We start from the raw sequence: 18,352 nt of genomic DNA on the forward strand, positions 1-18,352 counted from the left end.
CTTTTTTTTTTCTTTCTCTAAAGACTAATAAACATATTTAGAAAATATATGATATAGAAATAATTAATTGCTCTGTATATGTGTTAGTGTCTACAGGCAACACCCAAATTGTATATAATAATTTATTCAAATGCGTAACAAACCAAAATATTTCATATAATAAATACACGAAATAGAGTTTTTTAGTATCCTATGTATCACATATTAAATTATAACTATACCAAACTAATCAAGGTAGATTTAAATTCAGTGTGGTTATTTTTTAAAAACTGAATATGAACTTTTAACATTCTAGGCTATAAAATTGGGTAGATGAGTTACTTTTTTTTTTACTTACTAGCCTAGCAATCTTTTTCACCTGTCACTTTCAACTTCTCTCTTCTATTACCTCACAAGAATTTCAATGTTTTTTCATTTTTATAAAAGTATAAAAAAATAATTAAAAATCTGGAATATCCCATTTTTAGGGCTTTATTGAGATAAGATATCAGTGGAAGTCAAAAAAGAATTTAATGTTAAAGAGTTTCATCTCTCTAATTTCATTTTATTTCTCTTTTTTTTTCTTCTTTTCTCTCTCACCATCACATAGAACACAGAAGAATCCATGGCTGCTTCTTCATCCTCCGCTGCTTCCTTCTTTGGAGTCCGACAAGATGATCAATCTCACCTTCTTCCTCCTAATTCCTCCGCCGCAGCTCCACCTCCTCCTCCTCCTCACCACCAGCCACCACAGCCACCGCTTGAAGCTCCACCGCAGAAAAAGAAGAGAAACCAACCAAGAACTCCAAGTAAGTTAATCACCTCTTAATTGCCATCTTTTAATCTTGATTTTATAAAACCATATGATCATTTTTTAAAAAGCTTATTGATTGGTGCAAAAGAGAAATCCCTTTTTCATGTCCTTTTTTTTTTATTCTCCCTTTTTCCAAATTTTCAAATCTTGAAGTACGCAAATTAGCAAACCCTAGTACTTGATTTTTAAAATTTCAGATTTCAATCAATTTAACTTCCATGCAATATAAAATTTAATCAATAATTTTTCTCTTGATTAGATTCCGATGCGGAAGTGATAGCTTTATCTCCAAAGACACTAATGGCTACAAACAGATTCATATGTGAAGTATGCAACAAAGGTTTTCAAAGAGAACAGAATCTACAACTTCACAGAAGAGGACACAATCTTCCATGGAAACTCAAACAGAAATCGACCAAAGAAGTGAAGAGGAAAGTGTATCTTTGTCCGGAGCCCTCGTGCGTTCACCATGACCCGTCACGTGCTCTCGGAGACCTCACCGGAATCAAGAAACATTACTACCGTAAACACGGTGAAAAGAAGTGGAAATGCGATAAATGCTCTAAGCGTTACGCTGTTCAGTCTGATTGGAAAGCTCACTCCAAGACTTGTGGTACCAAAGAGTATCGTTGTGACTGTGGTACACTCTTCTCTCGGTAAGTATTCCAAATCTTTAAAACTCTTTAAATTATAATTTAATCTTTTCGAGTGATATGTGTGTGAATATGTGTCCGTGAGTCATTCTTCATGGATTAGGGTTTTTTTAAGTTCACTTTCTGTTTCGCCTCGAAGTCTTCGATGCTCTTATCGCTTTCTTTCGTGCAGTAAATGCAACTTTATTTTTCCTTTATATTCAAAAATAATTTATTTAAAAAAAAAATGATACACGAACACACGTGAATGTGAATGTGTATGTGTATATAGCCATATCTATATATGACACTGAAACTGCCATATTTCAAATAGATGCTTTCTAGCAGAAACTCAAAACCAAAGAGGACCAATTTTGATTTCAGTTTTTTTTTTAATATTCTTTTGCCTTGGAAACACCGCCCTATTTTATGTCATAAAAATAAATTTATATTATTTTTTTTTTTACTTAGATATGAAATTATACTTATACTATATGGGCAATTCACGTGCTGCTAAACTATATAATATCTAGAGAGGTTGTTGTTACAGTGTTTGTTCTCTTATGTGCAAAATTTTACGAAAACATATAATTATTTCATATGATTCGTTTGTACTCTGCGCCATAGCCTTACACACCACATATTATTTTGGTTCACTACTCTACACATTTTGCATAAATTTGCATAGAAGTGATAACTAATGTACTAAATAATTATTTCGAATAGAGTTTGTTTTTTCAGTCTTGGCTGGCATTGCTGTGTTTGTGTGTGTGCGTGCATTTAGAGGGCGTTCTATAAATGGAATGAGGAAATAAAAATATGGTGGCGTAGATACATATATTAGTAGTTCTTTCAGCATTTATATAATAATACAAGTAGTTCATTGAATACATGCTCAACTTGCATTTATTGAACTTACATTACAGGATCTTGAATTAGACAAAGTCAGATATTCATTTGACAATCATTCTCTATACATTAGTGTGAAAACTTAACTTTTCCCACCTACCTTTGAAATTAGTTGAATACCCTTTTTTTATTATAGATACATCAGGTACAAACATACATAAATTGTACTAGTTCGAAATGAAAAGAGTATCTTATATGTATAATAGTTTTGCGGAGTTTATTAATAATGTTTATGTTTATTAATTATTGCAAATAATTGATAGAACTATAGATTTGGTCGTACCCATTGTTGTCATATAGACAAATACATCATCAAGTTGAAATGTGACACAACATTGTACTCCTATTTGTGTATATGCGTGCAAATTCATTATATGCATATCATACATGTGAATGTGTAAGCTGTTAAGAGAGTTTACATAGGTGGAAAATAATAGGGTGTATAATAGAGTAGTAGAGTGACTTTTTAGCTATCTATCTACTTTTCAAGATCCCATAATTACACGCGAATCTATTTGTAGCTACGTGACATGATGAGTCTCTCTCTCTGCTTACAAGTATTTTTTTTTTCACTTTTCCCAAAATATGTCTTTTATTTCATCATTTAATATGTAGAGAATAGAGATATATCTGACGATCCAATAGATTCCATTGTGATTTTTTTTTTTTTTTAATTTTAATTTTGTGTCACAGGCGAGACAGTTTCATCACGCATAGAGCTTTCTGTGACGCGTTGGCTCAAGAGAGTGCGAGACACCCAACTTCTTTGACTTCTTTGCCAAGTCATCACTTCCCGTACGGACAAAACACCAACAACTCCAACAACAACACGTCAAGCATGATCCTTGGTTTCTCTCACATGGGGGCCCCACAGAATCTTGATCACCAGTCCAGCGACGTTCTCCGTCTTGGAAGCGGCGGAGGAGGAACCGCATCACGCTCTTCCTCTGATCTCATTGCTGCAAATGCTTCAGGCTACTTCATGCAAGAGCAAAACCCTAGCTTTCATGATCAACAAGACCACCATCATCATCATCACCAACAAGGGTTCTTGGCTGCGAACAATAACATCAAGCCATCACCGATGAGTTTTCAACAGAATCTGATGCAGTTCTCACATGATAACCATAACCCTGCTTCCTCCAATCTCTTCAATCTCAGCTTCCTCTCTGGAAACAACGGAGTTACTTCTGCAACAAGCAACCCTAATGCTCCCGCCGCTGCTGCTGTTTCTTCGGGTAATCTTATGATGTCAAACCATTATGATGGAGAAAATGCAGTTGGAGGAGGAGGAGAAGGAAGCACTGGTCTCTTCCCTAACAATCTGATGAGTTCTGCGGATAGAATCAGCTCAGGATCAGTCCCTTCACTCTTTAGTTCATCAATGCAAAATCCAAATTCAACACCTCACATGTCAGCAACTGCCCTTCTTCAGAAAGCTGCTCAAATGGGTTCAACCTCAAGCAACAACAACAACAACGGAAGCAACAACAACAACAACAATAACAATGCCTCATCGATCCTAAGAAGCTTTGGGAGTGGCATGTATGGAGAAAACGAGAGTAATCTTCAGGATTTGATGAACTCTTTCTCTAACCCCGGCGCGACAGGAAGCGTTAACGGAGTAGACTCTCCTTTTGGTTCATACGGAGGAGGAAACAAAGGGTTAAGCACTGATAAACAGAGCATGACTAGAGACTTTCTTGGAGTTGGACAGATCGTAAGAAGCATGAGTGGAAGCGGAGGGTTTCAACAGCAGCAGCAACAACAACAACAACAACAGCAGCAACAACAACAACATGGAAATAGTAGAGAAAGAGTTGGCTCGTCGTCGGATTCCGCCGATAGAAGCAGCATGAATGTGAATACCGGTGGTGGTCCGGCAAGTACTTCACCACCTTATGGAATCCATCATGCGAGTTTCTAAGGGAAAATTTTATAAAGGTTTTTTAATTCATCAAAGTACATGCTATATCTTTCAGGTATGCATGTCGTCATCAAAACCCCATTTGAAGTAATTAAATTTTAGTTGCAATTTATCTAAACTCTCAGTTCTTTTTTTTTTCTTTTTTGTAAAAGATTTTGTCTTTCATAGTTTATATAAGTGAATTCCCTCCTGAAAAAAAATATTTTCAGAGTTATAATTTATGCTTTCAGAATGAAGAAAAATTTATATTATTACATCCGTGGTGTTCATAATATTTGGTTTCTTGTGACAAGTTAGATACTTTTCGTAATTCAATATATTTCTGGCTTATAGATTTAAAGTAAATAAGCAATTGATCTAGTTATTTGTAGAGTCAATGCTAAGTCTTCTTTTGTATCTATTATTTCTTATAGGGTCAAAGACTAAAACAACACTAGACCAACGGTTTAACTATATATAAAAAAACTTGGGTGTGAATAATTTTGTTTTCGGTAGAAAAATGTTTTTGATTTTTGTATTTGGCTGACACATTTATCGTCTTATCATTGCATGGGGCAGTCAATGAGTTGGAGAGTACAAGCAGCCTTTGCTAAGTTTCTTTGTCTTTTTGTTTTTATTTTCTTTTATATGCCTTTTTATTCTTTAATTTCTTTTCATTTGTCATCTTCACTAGCTGGCAATGTCACGAGTGTTTGTCCTGTGATCCCCTTTCTAAATATCTCGATACATATATACATATACATGTCACATGTGCATATATATATATGCATTTGTATATATAGTTTCTGTATGTAACATGTTCCTACCATATCCTCAAAGGATTGTCCCCATCATATTTTAATTTAACGGTCCAAAATAAACAACTCTGTTTCATTCACGCGTCTTCATTATTGATGTAATTTACGGTTAAAAAAACAGCTTCAACAAAAAATTAACTCTAAGGTACAACTTCGATTTTGGTTTGGAAACATGTTTTTATTAGAATATATCTTTGATACTTTTGTTTAAAATTAAAATCTTAGTTTCTAATATTTTTCAATATATATATTCGTTTAGATTGGATTTTTTTTTGGCTCTTTCATATTCTAATGATTCTAATGGAACTTGGATTTGATATTTCAGTTCGGTGTATGTTGGTTGATATTTTCATGGATTCTTAGCTAGTTTTGGATATTTTTTCGCGAAAAGATTTAGTGTATAGGTGTGCGAATGTGAACATCCCATTACATTATTGTGACAACATCTATACAATTGTTGAAATAACAATATTAATAATAGTAATTTAATGTCTTTGTCGTAATAATTTATATGGGGGAATAACAATAATAGCTAATATGATATATATAATGTAGGGACATATATGCAAGTGATGGAAGTAAGGAGGCCCATCGACATGAAACGAGAGGGAGAGATGATATCGTTGTCTCACCAAAAACAGACAGCTCTTCTCTCATCTTCTTATTTATATATTTTCCCCTGCTTTTCATTTTACTGTTCTTAAATTGTTTTCCTTATAACCTTATTTTAAATAAGAGTATAATTACTTGTTAAGTAATCCATGTAGATAATTCTCTTGTTTCTTAATTACTTGATTCTTACCCCAATCCAAGTTGAACACACTTAGAGAAAAATGTAGCCAAGAATAAAAAATTTGGTGGGTGGTGGCATATAGTGATAGTGTAAATTTGTTATAATTCATTGTGACTATGCACATTTACTATTTAGTAGCTGAATCTTCAATCCGGATGTCTTATTTGTAGTGTGTTTACGGAACACTCTTTACCAGATGTTACAATGTTGAATTTAATCGAATGTTTCGGCAGAATCCGAATATGTTTTACTAATATATCTTTGGCAAAAGCTTGCTCACCACCAAAATTACTTGGAGGCAAAATTCATATATCTTGCGTTAAAGCGTTTTATGAAATGACCAATATTAAGACATACTGTATGTAACTGTAAACCCATCAAAAGAAGTTTTATATTGAAAAGTGCTGTTGTCTGGAGCGAGTAACAATCATATATTGAACTTATCTTATCAAAGTCTTTAAAATAAAATTATATTCAGTTTATATTTACTTAACTAATTAAATCACCTTCAAATTCTTAAATTTATGCCTTTACAGATTGAATTTACACAAACAAAAAAAGAATTTACTAGTCTTACAGTCTTTACTTATATCTTCTTTTTGGTAGATGTTAAGTTATAAGCCAATGAATCCAAATGTGTGATTGATCAAATAGAATATATAAGCATCAATGTATCTATTAATTAATTGATGTTGTATGGCCCAATTAAAGATTTTACCATAATGAAGTGGACCAAGAACAAGCAGAAGAAATCTCAAGCATTTTTTGTAGTATTCACAAACTTTTCTCGACAATCTCTTCACGGGCCATTTTTTTTCAATCTTTCACATGAACGACAACTCTGTCATTCACATGCTTTACTCTTTTATTTTTTTCTTATCCATTTCAATTAATATAAATCCACATATCAACTTTATATATATAATTCCTCCGATTCGCAAACTAGATAGATCTTTTCACTGTTGAAGAACTTCCCGGAGAAACATAATCGATGTATTCTTTTTTTCTTTAATGGTTGTAATTCATATATACCCCACTAGAGACGTTTTGAAAAAAAAATAATGAAGATCTATCATATCGATTTGGACTTGTTTCCTTTTTTTCCTTTAGGTTAAGCTAGAATGTATGTATTCATCAAAATGCTCACTGAAATTCTAAAAACTCATAGTCAACAATAAAAAAACTTGTATACCATTGTTAAACAGTTTTTGTGTTTTTTAATAACATGATGTTGCCACATGTCGATGAATGTTTTTAGATGCATACTTTATAAATTTTGAAGCATAGTCTTTAAATCCTTGAATTCTTTAGACATATTTCGAAATATATATAATGGATCAGAAATACTTCAATGCTGGTTCCATTGCAAAAACCCAAACTGATTTTGCATCATCCTCTTGTCGGTGCTTACCACTTCGTGAACCTGATTCAATTGGTTTTTTAAATTTGTATGTGCATTGTGCATGTAAACAACTTTTTATCGAAACAAATTTTGTTTAATTTATAAAAGAAAACCGTTTAACATTTTTTTTATGATCCGTAACATGTCATCTTTACATGTTTAATTTATGTATTATTGGTCTTTTTAGAACAAAAAAAATTATATATATATCATTGTTACTTGTTTTATATTAGTATTCCAAAAAAGAAAGCTAGATTTAAAAAAAAAAAACTTTTTATGAAAACCCTAGATTATATCATTAAGAAATGGTGATCTTGTGGTAGATTGGTAGACTTCTGTTTGTACAGATCAAATCCTCGTATGTACTGATCCACACTATTAATATTTTCGTTGTCACTCTAAACATACTAAAACATGATAAAAAAATTAAATTCCAATTTTTACAGACTCCAAAAGTTCATATGATTTTGAGTCGTATAGATAGTCAACGTTGGGAAAGTAACGATAAGGACGAAACGAAACGACTGAAGGTTTGTATGTCTTTGGATTGTCAACAACATTCTGCCTTTAACTTTAGTGTTAAGTTCTTTTAAGAAAAAACTAATTACATGTAATGAAACATATATATATATATATATATATATATAATTAATAACTTTGACTTGATTTATCAAATGATTAATATTAGGTAATATATATTTGTTTGTTTTTTGTATTTCTCCCATATACTGAAATAGGTGGCCGACTATTTTTTTATAGTCTACTATAAATTAATTATAGCACTATCTTAATTAATTAGAGATGCACATGCACAAGCTATATTCTGATAAAAAGATGTATGAATCTTGGCTATGCACACACATTTCATCAAAAGGTATCTTTGGTTTATTTATTTTACATCGAATATATTTAATAGCCCTGTAAGAGTAATAGTAAGTTACATGTTTCGAGTCCTGATCATAGACTAAAAATCATTAGTACGGGTGAGTTTGACTTCTTGGAGCCATCTACCATGCATTATACCAGCCTACCAGGTAACGTGGCCAATTTACGTAGCATTTGGAGAGCATGAGTAGAAGATGACCTTATCCAAGATGTTTAGACATTTTTAGGATCTGTCCCAAATACCTTATAGACCGTTGTAAAGAACGAACTATAAAACCAAGACATGATGCTACAAGATTCACTTAAGCTAAATTATTACATGTGGTGCTATAAGTGATTTTTTTCTAAGATAAGTGGAGACATCTATTATAAAAAAATGAGCAACTCGAATTCATGCTTTGGTTATATGAGACTGTCCCCCGCAAACGTGATACCCAACGAAAAAGGGTTGAACACGGTTAGTGAACTCACAACCTCATCATCGAACGATAGAGGTCCCAAAGAGCACCAAAATATTTCGATAATGAAAAGAATATAACTTCGACTGTCGATATCCTTCCTGCCTCCTTGGTTAGACATTTTGCAACGAAGACCGCTAAATCAAACCATAGAGAGGTATATAACGAGACCAAGTGAAACTCACTAATGTACGCAAGAACGTGGCATGAATTCCAACAAAGAACATTAAATAGTAACAAAAAGATTAGCTGAGTTACATGGAAAGGATGTTGACTTACGTGATGATTTCACCTATCAACATGGCTACTAGATACTCACAAACATGTTGATTTTATACGACAAGATATACATGGATAACCAAATTAAATGATGACGATCGACACAATGACCACATCAACACCTTTGCATATTTTGAGAGGTTTGTATGTATATGTGAAAAGAGTCCATATCAAGTATGTAATATTAGCTCTATATTAGTTCATTAACCATATTTTCTTTTAGTTGTACATCTATCTTGTAGAAAACTTTGCCAGTATCCAAAATTTGGATGGAACTATTAGATGACTTATGCTATATAAACTGTCTCGAAGCAGGAGGAACCCTCCAAAAATAAGTGGGACAATTCAACCATAAGAAAGTTTCTATAAAAAAAAACCAACGCTGAATCACATTGTTTGTTTTCCGAAAAATATTGCGTGTCCACTTAATATAGACGAAAAAACAAAGTAATTGGATCCCGTAAAGCACGGTGGAGGCTCTGAGGGTACATATAGACTGAAATCAAAATGGAAAAGAGGATATATATGTCAACCACGCATCGAGCATCGAAGCTACAGGAATCAAACATAAAAAGGAGAAAAATGGAATCGGTATAGACCACCCTAAAATCCTAGGTATCATCACGGTTTTTAACTACGCACACGTTTATTTACTTTGCGAAGTCACCTGTCCACAAACCACAAGTGGTAGCTGATACGAATAACTTATTAAAGTTGGTTTAGGAGGATATATGGAACTCCGTTGAAAATCATATGAATCCAAATACATTGAAGTATACCAATTGCTTTGAAAATTAGTTCTTCTTTTCCTTATGATACTCTATAAATTATATTAACATATGATGTATTATATTTAATTAAATATTTAATAAATAAAGGGGTTCTATCTACTAAAATGCAATATAAGCCACAAAATTATGTAGGAGGATATCAGTAGGGATGATCTAGTCAACACATTAAAATATCAATAAGGAAAAATAAATTCTTTTATACAGTATAACCTCTATAAATTAATACTCGATAAATTAATAATTTTTGTAAATTAATAAATTTTTTCAGTCCCAAGTTGGAACTAGTGTAATTTTGGACACAATTCGATAATATAATAAGATAATAACTTTTTTGAAAATCCTTTGTAAATATATGGTCTCGTCAATAGTATAAATTAATAATTATATAAAAATATCTAAATATATGTATATATATGCACATTAATTTTTTTTAGAGTTCTTTAAATTTTTTTACTATATAACCATTTTTAAGCGTTATCTTCAAAACATAATAATTGTTATTTTTTTTGTAATTGATTTTATAAAAATATTATTTATAATAATTAAATCTTATTTTAAATTATATTTTTACTAGATTAGGAAAGTCTTTCTATAAATTATTAATTATTAATTTATCAATAATTAAAACCTCTATAAATTAATAGATTTTCATGGTCTCAATATTATTAATTTATAGAGGTTTTACTGTATTTAATTTGCTTCACCTTGTTAATATGCAAACATAAATATTTCTTTGATTTTGACATTCGCTGTATAGCTTAAATAACAATCTGTTAATATTTGTGAATCTAATATATAGAATATATAATTATTTAGTTATTATATAGTATATAGTTTGGATATTTAATTGCGATATGATATTGAATAATATGAAGGCGTTGGATGCTTCTGTTTGGACTATGCTTCGTATTGGAATATACCCGATACGATTGGCTTATTATTGTCTTCAAATATGCTCATGTATATTCGCATGTGCAACGTGGGATGTGTAATTTAGTTTATGAATTAAATTTAGTATCAACATGGTACCTATGCATTTATATACTTTTCAATTAAGATAATTTTGTGTCCCCCGAATAAAAATATATATTCAAGTGGGTGTTTTAATTTCCTTTATGTAGGCAGAAAAATGTACATTTAAAAAAGAAAAAAAAGAATTCAGACCGGACATCATGTATGGTATGTACCAGCCGGTTGAGCGGAGATCTCTTTTGTCTCGTTTGGGGCAGAGCGGGTGACGATTAATCACGGTTGATCTCCTGATTGATTCTCACGATGTTATATTAAATTTTATTTTTGACCCATATACAAAAATTTTCTAGTTTCGTCACTGTATGAGGACATGGATTTCATATTATGGTGTCAAGTGTTAACCGAAGCACGACGGATCAGAACAAGAGGCAGAGACATTCCTTAAGATTTTATAGTATTTGGAAAGTTCAAAACGAGAAAATATTTCAGGTAGTTATAGGAACCACAATAGACGTATTGAAGTTATGATTTTAGTGAAACTAGCAAAACATGGATTGAAGCTCAAATCATTTTGTAACATCCCGTATACGAGTAGGTCTTTTGAAAACACGGCATATATTGTCTTTTTGAAGTTTTCGTGAAGATTTTGCTTTCACTAAATTGTGATGTATACGGTCAGATTGGTGTGGAATTTTTTTCTAAACCGAGAAGTGTGATCCCAAGTTTCTACCATTTTCTATTCATGAATTCAACCGCATTTCATTCTTTAATCATTTCGTCTAATCCGTTCTCTCCATTCAGATTATGTTCAACACCCCATAAATTCATAGTGGACTCTGTAGTAAGTTAATAAAATAGCAAACTTACATTAATTCTTTTTATTATATAAAAGACAGACTCTAAAACCAAACCCAAACCTAAAAAGCTCACAAAAGATATACTGTATCATATATTGATTATGAAGACAACAACAAAGATACCAAAATTATCACCTAATTAAGTTATACGATATAATAAGATATTATCAACCTCTTCCAAATGGATGATTTTGCTCGGGAAATTTCGCTTCACCATCCAAAGAAACTCCGCCACGACTACTGCCACCACCACCGCCGCCGCGATTCACATTTCTCACCATTCCTCCAACTCCAAGAAAATCTAACGTTAACTTATCTGAGCCGCTCATATTTCCATTGTTTCCAAAATGGACGTCGAAGATATTGCCTCCGGATCCACTGCTGCCGCCATTAACGGCCGCTAATGAGTTCATAAGACCTTGAAGGTTTCCGTTATCATTCTCCAGAATTTGTCCTCCACCAAAGTGATTACCGATTACACTTGATGGATTAGACGAAGATGCTAAGCCTCTGAACAAAGCAGAATCGTTGCTTGTGACTGAACCCATTTGTGTGGCTTTCTGAAGAAGTGCCGTGGCTGACACGTTAGAACCCGCGTTCAAGTTTTCTTCACGGTGTTGAACAAGAACGTCGGTGCTATAGAGAGAAGGAAGACTAGTCTCCGAGTTCTTGGTGTTTTCTTGAAAGAATCCGAGGTTGAAGAAGCTGTTGTTGGTACTGCTACTCTTGAGGTTGATGTTGTCGACCGGATCAAACTGTATCAGACCGTGCTGGTTCATGAAACTCTGATCATTGTTGTTTGGTGTCGTAGTTAACATTCCTTGGCTCGAAGAGCATTGGAGTAGGAAGTTAGGGTTTGATGATTGCGGAACAAAGTCTCTCCTATTTTCAGAAGATGCAATGTTCAGATTGTAACCTGCGAGAGGGGAAAATCCAGAACTTGGATGACCACTCATATGATGGTGCGAGAGAGCGCTGGCACCACCAAGTCTCCCGTAAATTCCACCAGAGCCAGCACCGCTACTAGCAGCTGCCATTGACGTAAAGCTCACGGCAGGATTTCTTGCAGTCTCTTGTATCAATGCATCACAGAAAGCCCTATGCGTGATGTAACTATCACGTCTACAAGAAAGAAAGAAAATGTAAATAAGACAACGGTTGATATTAAAGTTATTATATAATTCATATACTTTATGAAAACTATAATTCCGTGAGTCATAAATAATAAATGCTATAGTTATTGTGGCTACCATATATAGGAGAGAATGATAGAAGAATATAGAGGTCGAGTCAATTGCTAATTTAGTGAAAGACCTTCTTCATTTAATGCAAAACCCAGGAATGTTAATACAAGTCAGTCACATTCTGCAACAACGTATGTTACTCAAACCATGAAAATAAAGAAAGAAACCCTAGAAGAGCAATTAAGTCATGTCACCAGAACACTGTAATAAATTTAAGTAACGCACTCTTACCAAATTTTTTTGTGTGTATCTATATGATGTATGCATGCATATGTATGTCTAGAGAGAGAAAGAGATAAGAAAGGGTCCACAAATTGGAGAGGAGTTTCGTAAAAAGGGGAACCTGCAAAGTGAAGAAGAAGAAAACAAAAGTGGAAAATAGAAAAACAAAATCCAACTCATACATGTGACCAAATTTAGCATCTTTTAAAATTTTCTTACTTTCTATTCACTGTCTTTCTCTATTCACTACTCATCAACAACCAAACAAATACATTGATAGATCCTATGTACATAGTGATCACTATATACATTTTTATAGGCGGTGTACTCGAGGTTCAAATATCGTGGCCAAATATACAAACTTTCAGTCACAGATGATTATATATATTTGGTATTCTTCATGTAAATTAGTAAATAAGCTAAGTTTTACATGCAGTGTTGAATTCAGATTTTACTTAAAATAGTTTTTTAATATAATACAAAATATAGATGGTCCATTTTTATACTTTACCAAGATAAGAGGGTACGTATATCTAGATACCACACATACTGACACATTTATTATACGTTTCATTACTTAAACCAAATACGAACAAATTAATTTAATGAAATGGATAGAGATTAGTTACCTAGAGAAGATGGTACCACAGTCACATCGATACTCTTTAGTACCACAAGTCTTAGAGTGAGCCTTCCAATCAGATTGAACAGCGTAACGCTTAGAACATTTCTCGCATTTCCACTTCTTTTCGCCATGTTTACGGTAATAATGCTTCTTGATTCCGGTGAGGTCTCCGAGAGCACGTGACGGGTCATGGTGAACGCACGTGGGCTCCGGACAAAGATATACTTTCCTCTTCACTTCTTTGGTTGACTTCTGTTTCAGCTTCCATGGGAGATTGTGTCCTCTTCGGTGAAGCTGTAGATTTTGTTCTCTTTGAAACCCTTTGTTGCATACATCGCATATGAATCTGTTTGTAGCCATTAGTGTCTTCGGAGATAATGCTACCACTTCCGCATCAGGATCTGTTTCAATTATTAAAACTTAAATGAATAAAATTTATTCACCAATCAGACGACCCAAAATGTTAATCGGTGATGCCTAAATCGAAAAAAGATTATACACACGATTACAATTACATGTACATATAGAAAGAAAGAAAAAGATCACATATATACGTATATATATGATCTAATGGCCTGTCGCTGTAAATAAAATCTTGATACTATATTTACAAAGAAAATAGCATTAGATTAGGGTTCTTGTTTTGTTTTGTTATGTTTTATCTTAAAGCTTATAGTGTGATTCTTAGTGATAAATATATATAAAGAATTATATGTAAGAGGTACTTGCTTGGGTTTCCGGGTTGGTTTCTTCGTTTCTTGGGTGGTGGAGCTGAGGAGTTAGGTTGTTGAATCATTGACGACATAAAAGTATCTTTCCGGTTGAAGTCGTTATCTCCGGCGCCTGAGCTGGTGATGAAGAACGGCTGAGCAGAGGATGATGATGAAGGAATAACGCTAGTGTTATATGATGATGACGACATCTTTAGATCTTCTTCTTTGCGTGGAAAAGAATAATCTACAAATAATCCATAAGACAAAAAGAGTTATTAAAAAAAAAGAGAGATAGTGAAAGAAATCAAATTATAATTTCAGAAGAAAACGAAGGGAGGAATTATAAGAACAGGAAGAATCCATAGCGATTGACGACATGAAGAAATTTTTTTATAAAAACAATTCACTAGAAGACATATATAAACAAAGAAAAACAAATTAAGAGTTTATACTTTTGTTTTTTGTTTGTAAAGAAGAAGAGTTTGATTTAACTTTGTTTGTGTGTACCTGAGATCAAGAGAAAGAAACCAAGAAGAAGAAAAAAAAAAAGAGTAGTCAAATTAAAAAGCTATAAATTGAAGCTAGAGAAAAGAACCAAGAAGAAGATGATGCATGATNTTATTCACCAATCAGACGACCCAAAATGTTAATCGGTGATGCCTAAATCGAAAAAAGATTATACACACGATTACAATTACATGTACATATAGAAAGAAAGAAAAAGATCACATATATACGTATATATATGATCTAATGGCCTGTCGCTGTAAATAAAATCTTGATACTATATTTACAAAGAAAATAGCATTAGATTAGGGTTCTTGTTTTGTTTTGTTATGTTTTATCTTAAAGCTTATAGTGTGATTCTTAGTGATAAATATATATAAAGAATTATATGTAAGAGGTACTTGCTTGGGTTTCCGGGTTGGTTTCTTCGTTTCTTGGGTGGTGGAGCTGAGGAGTTAGGTTGTTGAATCATTGACGACATAAAAGTATCTTTCCGGTTGAAGTCGTTATCTCCGGCGCCTGAGCTGGTGATGAAGAACGGCTGAGCAGAGGATGATGATGAAGGAATAACGCTAGTGTTATATGATGATGACGACATCTTTAGATCTTCTTCTTTGCGTGGAAAAGAATAATCTACAAATAATCCATAAGACAAAAAGAGTTATTAATTAAAAAAAACAGATAGTGAAAGATATCAAATTATAATTTCAGAAGAAAACGAAGGGAGGAATTATAAGAACAGGAAGAATCCATAGAGATTGACGACATGAAGAAATTTTTTTATAAAAACAATTCACTAGAAGACATATATAAACAAAGAAAAACAAATTAAGAGTTTATACTTTTGTTTTTAGTTTGTAAAGAAGAAGAGTTTGGTTTAACTTTTTTTGTGTGTACCTGAGATCAAGAGAAAGAAACCAAGAAGAAGAAAAAAAAGTAGTAGTCAAATTAAAAAGCTATAAATCGAAGCTAGAGAAAAGAACCAAGAAGAAGATGATGCATGATGATGATATAGAAGATGATGAAGAAGAAGACACTATTCCTATATACATATGTAGTATAATACAAACACAAACCTCAAAGCCCTATCTCTCTCTCTCTCTCGCTCTTTCTCTCTCTACTGTTTTGTGTTCTTCTTCCTTTTTTAAATAAGCCATATATGATCTTGAAAAGTATGTCTATAAGGTCCCCTCTTTCTCTCTGTGTCTGTCATTTTATTTTATCTTTTATATAATTAAAAAGCTACTTTTCGTATAAAATTAAAAATTTTACACAACAATTAAGAAGGATGGTTACGGTTTGGGTGTCACTGTTAAAACGGTGAAATGTGTCCACATGCGGGGGTGTGCTGTGGGTACCACCTTTTTCTCATTCGTATCTTTCTGGTGAGCTTTAAGACAAAACCCTCGTTTTCTCTTCATTTAACTTTGATTAGGTTTTGTTGTACTAACTTTTTTATTTTATTTATCTAATAAAATCGTTAATTATATAACATATCATATAATAATACACATGATACATCTATCATATAGACCTTTTTAAAAAATTGTTAGATTCTTGTATGAAAAACATTTGAATTTGTTTAATTTTGGTTCAATATCTTTCAATTGTTTAACCTTAGAAAAATCCAATGTAAAACATTTGAACCAAACCTTTAAAAAAGTTGCTAGCTGCTTGCCAAATACCAAAGAGATTCAAACCATTAATTCCAATCTCTCTTTAAGAGCTTTTCAATCTCTCTGGGCCAGCCCACTAGAAAATTAAACCAACAAGAAATCGAGCTAGATGAACCAAATAAATTTAGAATCGTCACACCAAGATCAAGAGACTCAATAACAACTCTGTTTCTGCCACTCCGAGAATTGGTAATTTTATTAATTGATACACATCGTTATCGGATTAGTCCAACAAATGAAGAACTACTTACGTCTCTTTTTCAATAGAATGAAGAGATAAACTTGGAAAATAAGGAATAGCTAAGCCATTGTAACAAGACAAATATAAATGATAACCTGTAGAGTGAGGATTAAGATCGAGAGCAACGAGGTTATCTTCACCGCGAAGTGAGAGGATGACCTTATTGGTGTCCCTACAAATGGCCAGAGGTGTGAGAAGTTTCCCAAAATTAATACCAAACAAAGTGTAAGTGGAAGGCAAGTGAACGGAGAATATCTTCTCCCATGTGTTATCTTTAACCCTCCACCAAAAGTCTTGCTTCTCATCAACCGTCCACCAAAATTCTTGCTTCTCATCATACTTACCACTCTTCAACTCAGAGATGCAGAGACGACCATGGAGATTGCATAAACCAATGTAGTCACCACGAGCGTTATCGGTAATAAAACGTGGGGTTGGGATAACTTGAAACATCTCTGTGTGAATATCAAAAACAATGAGTTTAGTATTTTGTGTTGGATGCCCATCTTGATCTCCCGTGAACCAGTAGAGTGATCCGTTTGCAAAAACTGGCCCCTGATCATTGGACAGATTATTATTCATGATATTATGATGATCAAGACTAATAGTATCCACGAACCTCCATTTTCTTACTTCTAAATCCAAAACCTCACACGTAGTAGTAAAAAACGGGAAAGTATTATATAGCCATACTAGTTTATATCTTCCCGTAGAGTTGTCTTTCCCAAACCCAAACTGAGAAAATGACAGTCCCGGATATTTAACATGATGTGGATCTTGAACTGATGAATCCGGATCATGTTTGTTCATAAAAATCTGTTGAATTCTCGATAAGGGGAGTTCTATATACATTTTTGTGGCCGGATTCACCACTTTTACTGCTATGTTTTTGTCGTATAAACAGACAAGGCCATCGCAGCTCTGGGATATAAGAGTTTCCGTGTACCTATTTCAAATTTCAAAGCCGTTTCATCTACCGCAGAAGCTGGCGTCGTCCCCAAGGCAACTGTTTTTAAAGAGAAATTGGCTTCCCGTGCCGCATAATCTTCAACATAATCAGAGACAATAAGAAGTTTGCACTCTTTGCTTTGCCCTAGATCCATGTATCTTTCTCTGAAATCTTTGGACGTGATCAGAGATCTCCAGTGTTTTGACACAGCTTGGAATCTCATGAGCGATTTCACCGGAAGCCTTATCATGATATCTTCGACGATATCGTTAGGTATATGAATTTTCTCAAGCTCTCTTCTTCTTCGTCTCATTCCTTTTCTTGTGGACGAAGCAACTTGATTGATCGTAGGGAGTTTTTGAGTCTCCTCCATCGATTTCATGTTTGATTGTTCTTACTTTCGTGAATTGAATTGAATGGCCGCCGAATTCATAAACAATATATGTCTTGCGTTCTCCTTCTAAAACACTTCCTTATTTCAGCGATTAGGTCAACATATAATTCTGTTTAATTGTCTGGTCAACCAATCAATCTATTTGTTTTCTTAATTTATTTTGTTTTTTTTTTTAATTTTTGATTTATTTTTTAAATATGATATGACAGGCATATTGCTGTATTTCGATTGGTTAATTAAAAAAGATAAATAAGAGAATCCAATATTTTTTCACATAATAATAACC

At 33.1% G+C, this 18,352-nt stretch overlaps 2 protein-coding genes, 1 long non-coding RNA gene and 1 pseudogene across 4 annotated transcripts; 2 read left to right on the forward strand and 2 right to left on the reverse strand.

Annotated features, from left to right (window-relative positions):
* Nucleotides 505–4,463, forward strand: LOC104779552 (protein indeterminate-domain 5, chloroplastic-like). Its single transcript, XM_010503918.2, has 3 exons — nt 505–788; nt 1,053–1,449; nt 3,028–4,463. The coding sequence occupies exons 1-3, from the start codon at nt 605–607 to the stop codon at nt 4,259–4,261; spliced, it is 1,815 nt and encodes a 604-aa protein (XP_010502220.1). The 5' UTR covers nt 505–604; the 3' UTR covers nt 4,262–4,463.
* Nucleotides 4,758–5,845, forward strand: LOC109132615. The gene is made up of 2 exons (XR_002037627.1): nt 4,758–5,203; nt 5,614–5,845. It is a non-coding gene; the product is annotated as an uncharacterized LOC109132615 (long non-coding RNA).
* On the reverse strand, nt 11,485–14,910 carry LOC104779554 (protein indeterminate-domain 4, chloroplastic). 2 transcript variants are annotated; one of them, XM_010503922.2, is made up of 4 exons: nt 14,807–14,910; nt 14,316–14,543; nt 13,591–13,987; nt 11,485–12,617 (listed from the first exon to the last, which is right to left on the reverse strand). In XM_010503922.2, exons 2-4 carry the CDS (start codon nt 14,506–14,508, stop codon nt 11,663–11,665), a joined length of 1,545 nt encoding a protein of 514 aa, XP_010502224.1. In that variant the 5' UTR covers nt 14,509–14,543; nt 14,807–14,910; the 3' UTR covers nt 11,485–11,662. The 2 variants fall into 2 exon arrangements, with proteins under 2 accessions (XP_010502224.1, XP_010502225.1); XM_010503923.2 differs by lacking the exon at nt 14,807–14,910 and adding an exon at nt 14,752–14,806.
* Nucleotides 16,730–18,045, reverse strand: LOC104783453 (annotated as a pseudogene).

This window comes from Camelina sativa, chromosome 4 (genome assembly GCF_000633955.1).
Source record: "Camelina sativa cultivar DH55 chromosome 4, Cs, whole genome shotgun sequence".
In the NCBI taxonomy this organism is placed as follows: Eukaryota; Viridiplantae; Streptophyta; class Magnoliopsida; order Brassicales; family Brassicaceae; genus Camelina; species Camelina sativa.

Coding starts and splice junctions, on each gene's coding strand:
- LOC104779552 (XM_010503918.2), top strand. CDS start 605: ATGGCTGCTTCTTCATCCTCCGCTGCTTCCTTCTTTGGAGTCCGACAA. Junction 789..1,052: donor AAACCAACCAAGAACTCCAA/GTAAGTTAATCA, acceptor TCTCTTGATTAG/ATTCCGATGCGGAAGTGATA. Junction 1,450..3,027: donor TGTGGTACACTCTTCTCTCG/GTAAGTATTCCA, acceptor TTTGTGTCACAG/GCGAGACAGTTTCATCACGC.
- LOC104779554 (XM_010503922.2), bottom strand. CDS start 14,508: ATGTCGTCATCATCATATAACACTAGCGTTATTCCTTCATCATCATCC. Junction 13,988..14,315: donor AAACCAACCCGGAAACCCAA/GCAAGTACCTCT, acceptor TAATTGAAACAG/ATCCTGATGCGGAAGTGGTA. Junction 12,618..13,590: donor TGTGGTACCATCTTCTCTAG/GTAACTAATCTC, acceptor TCTTTCTTGTAG/ACGTGATAGTTACATCACGC.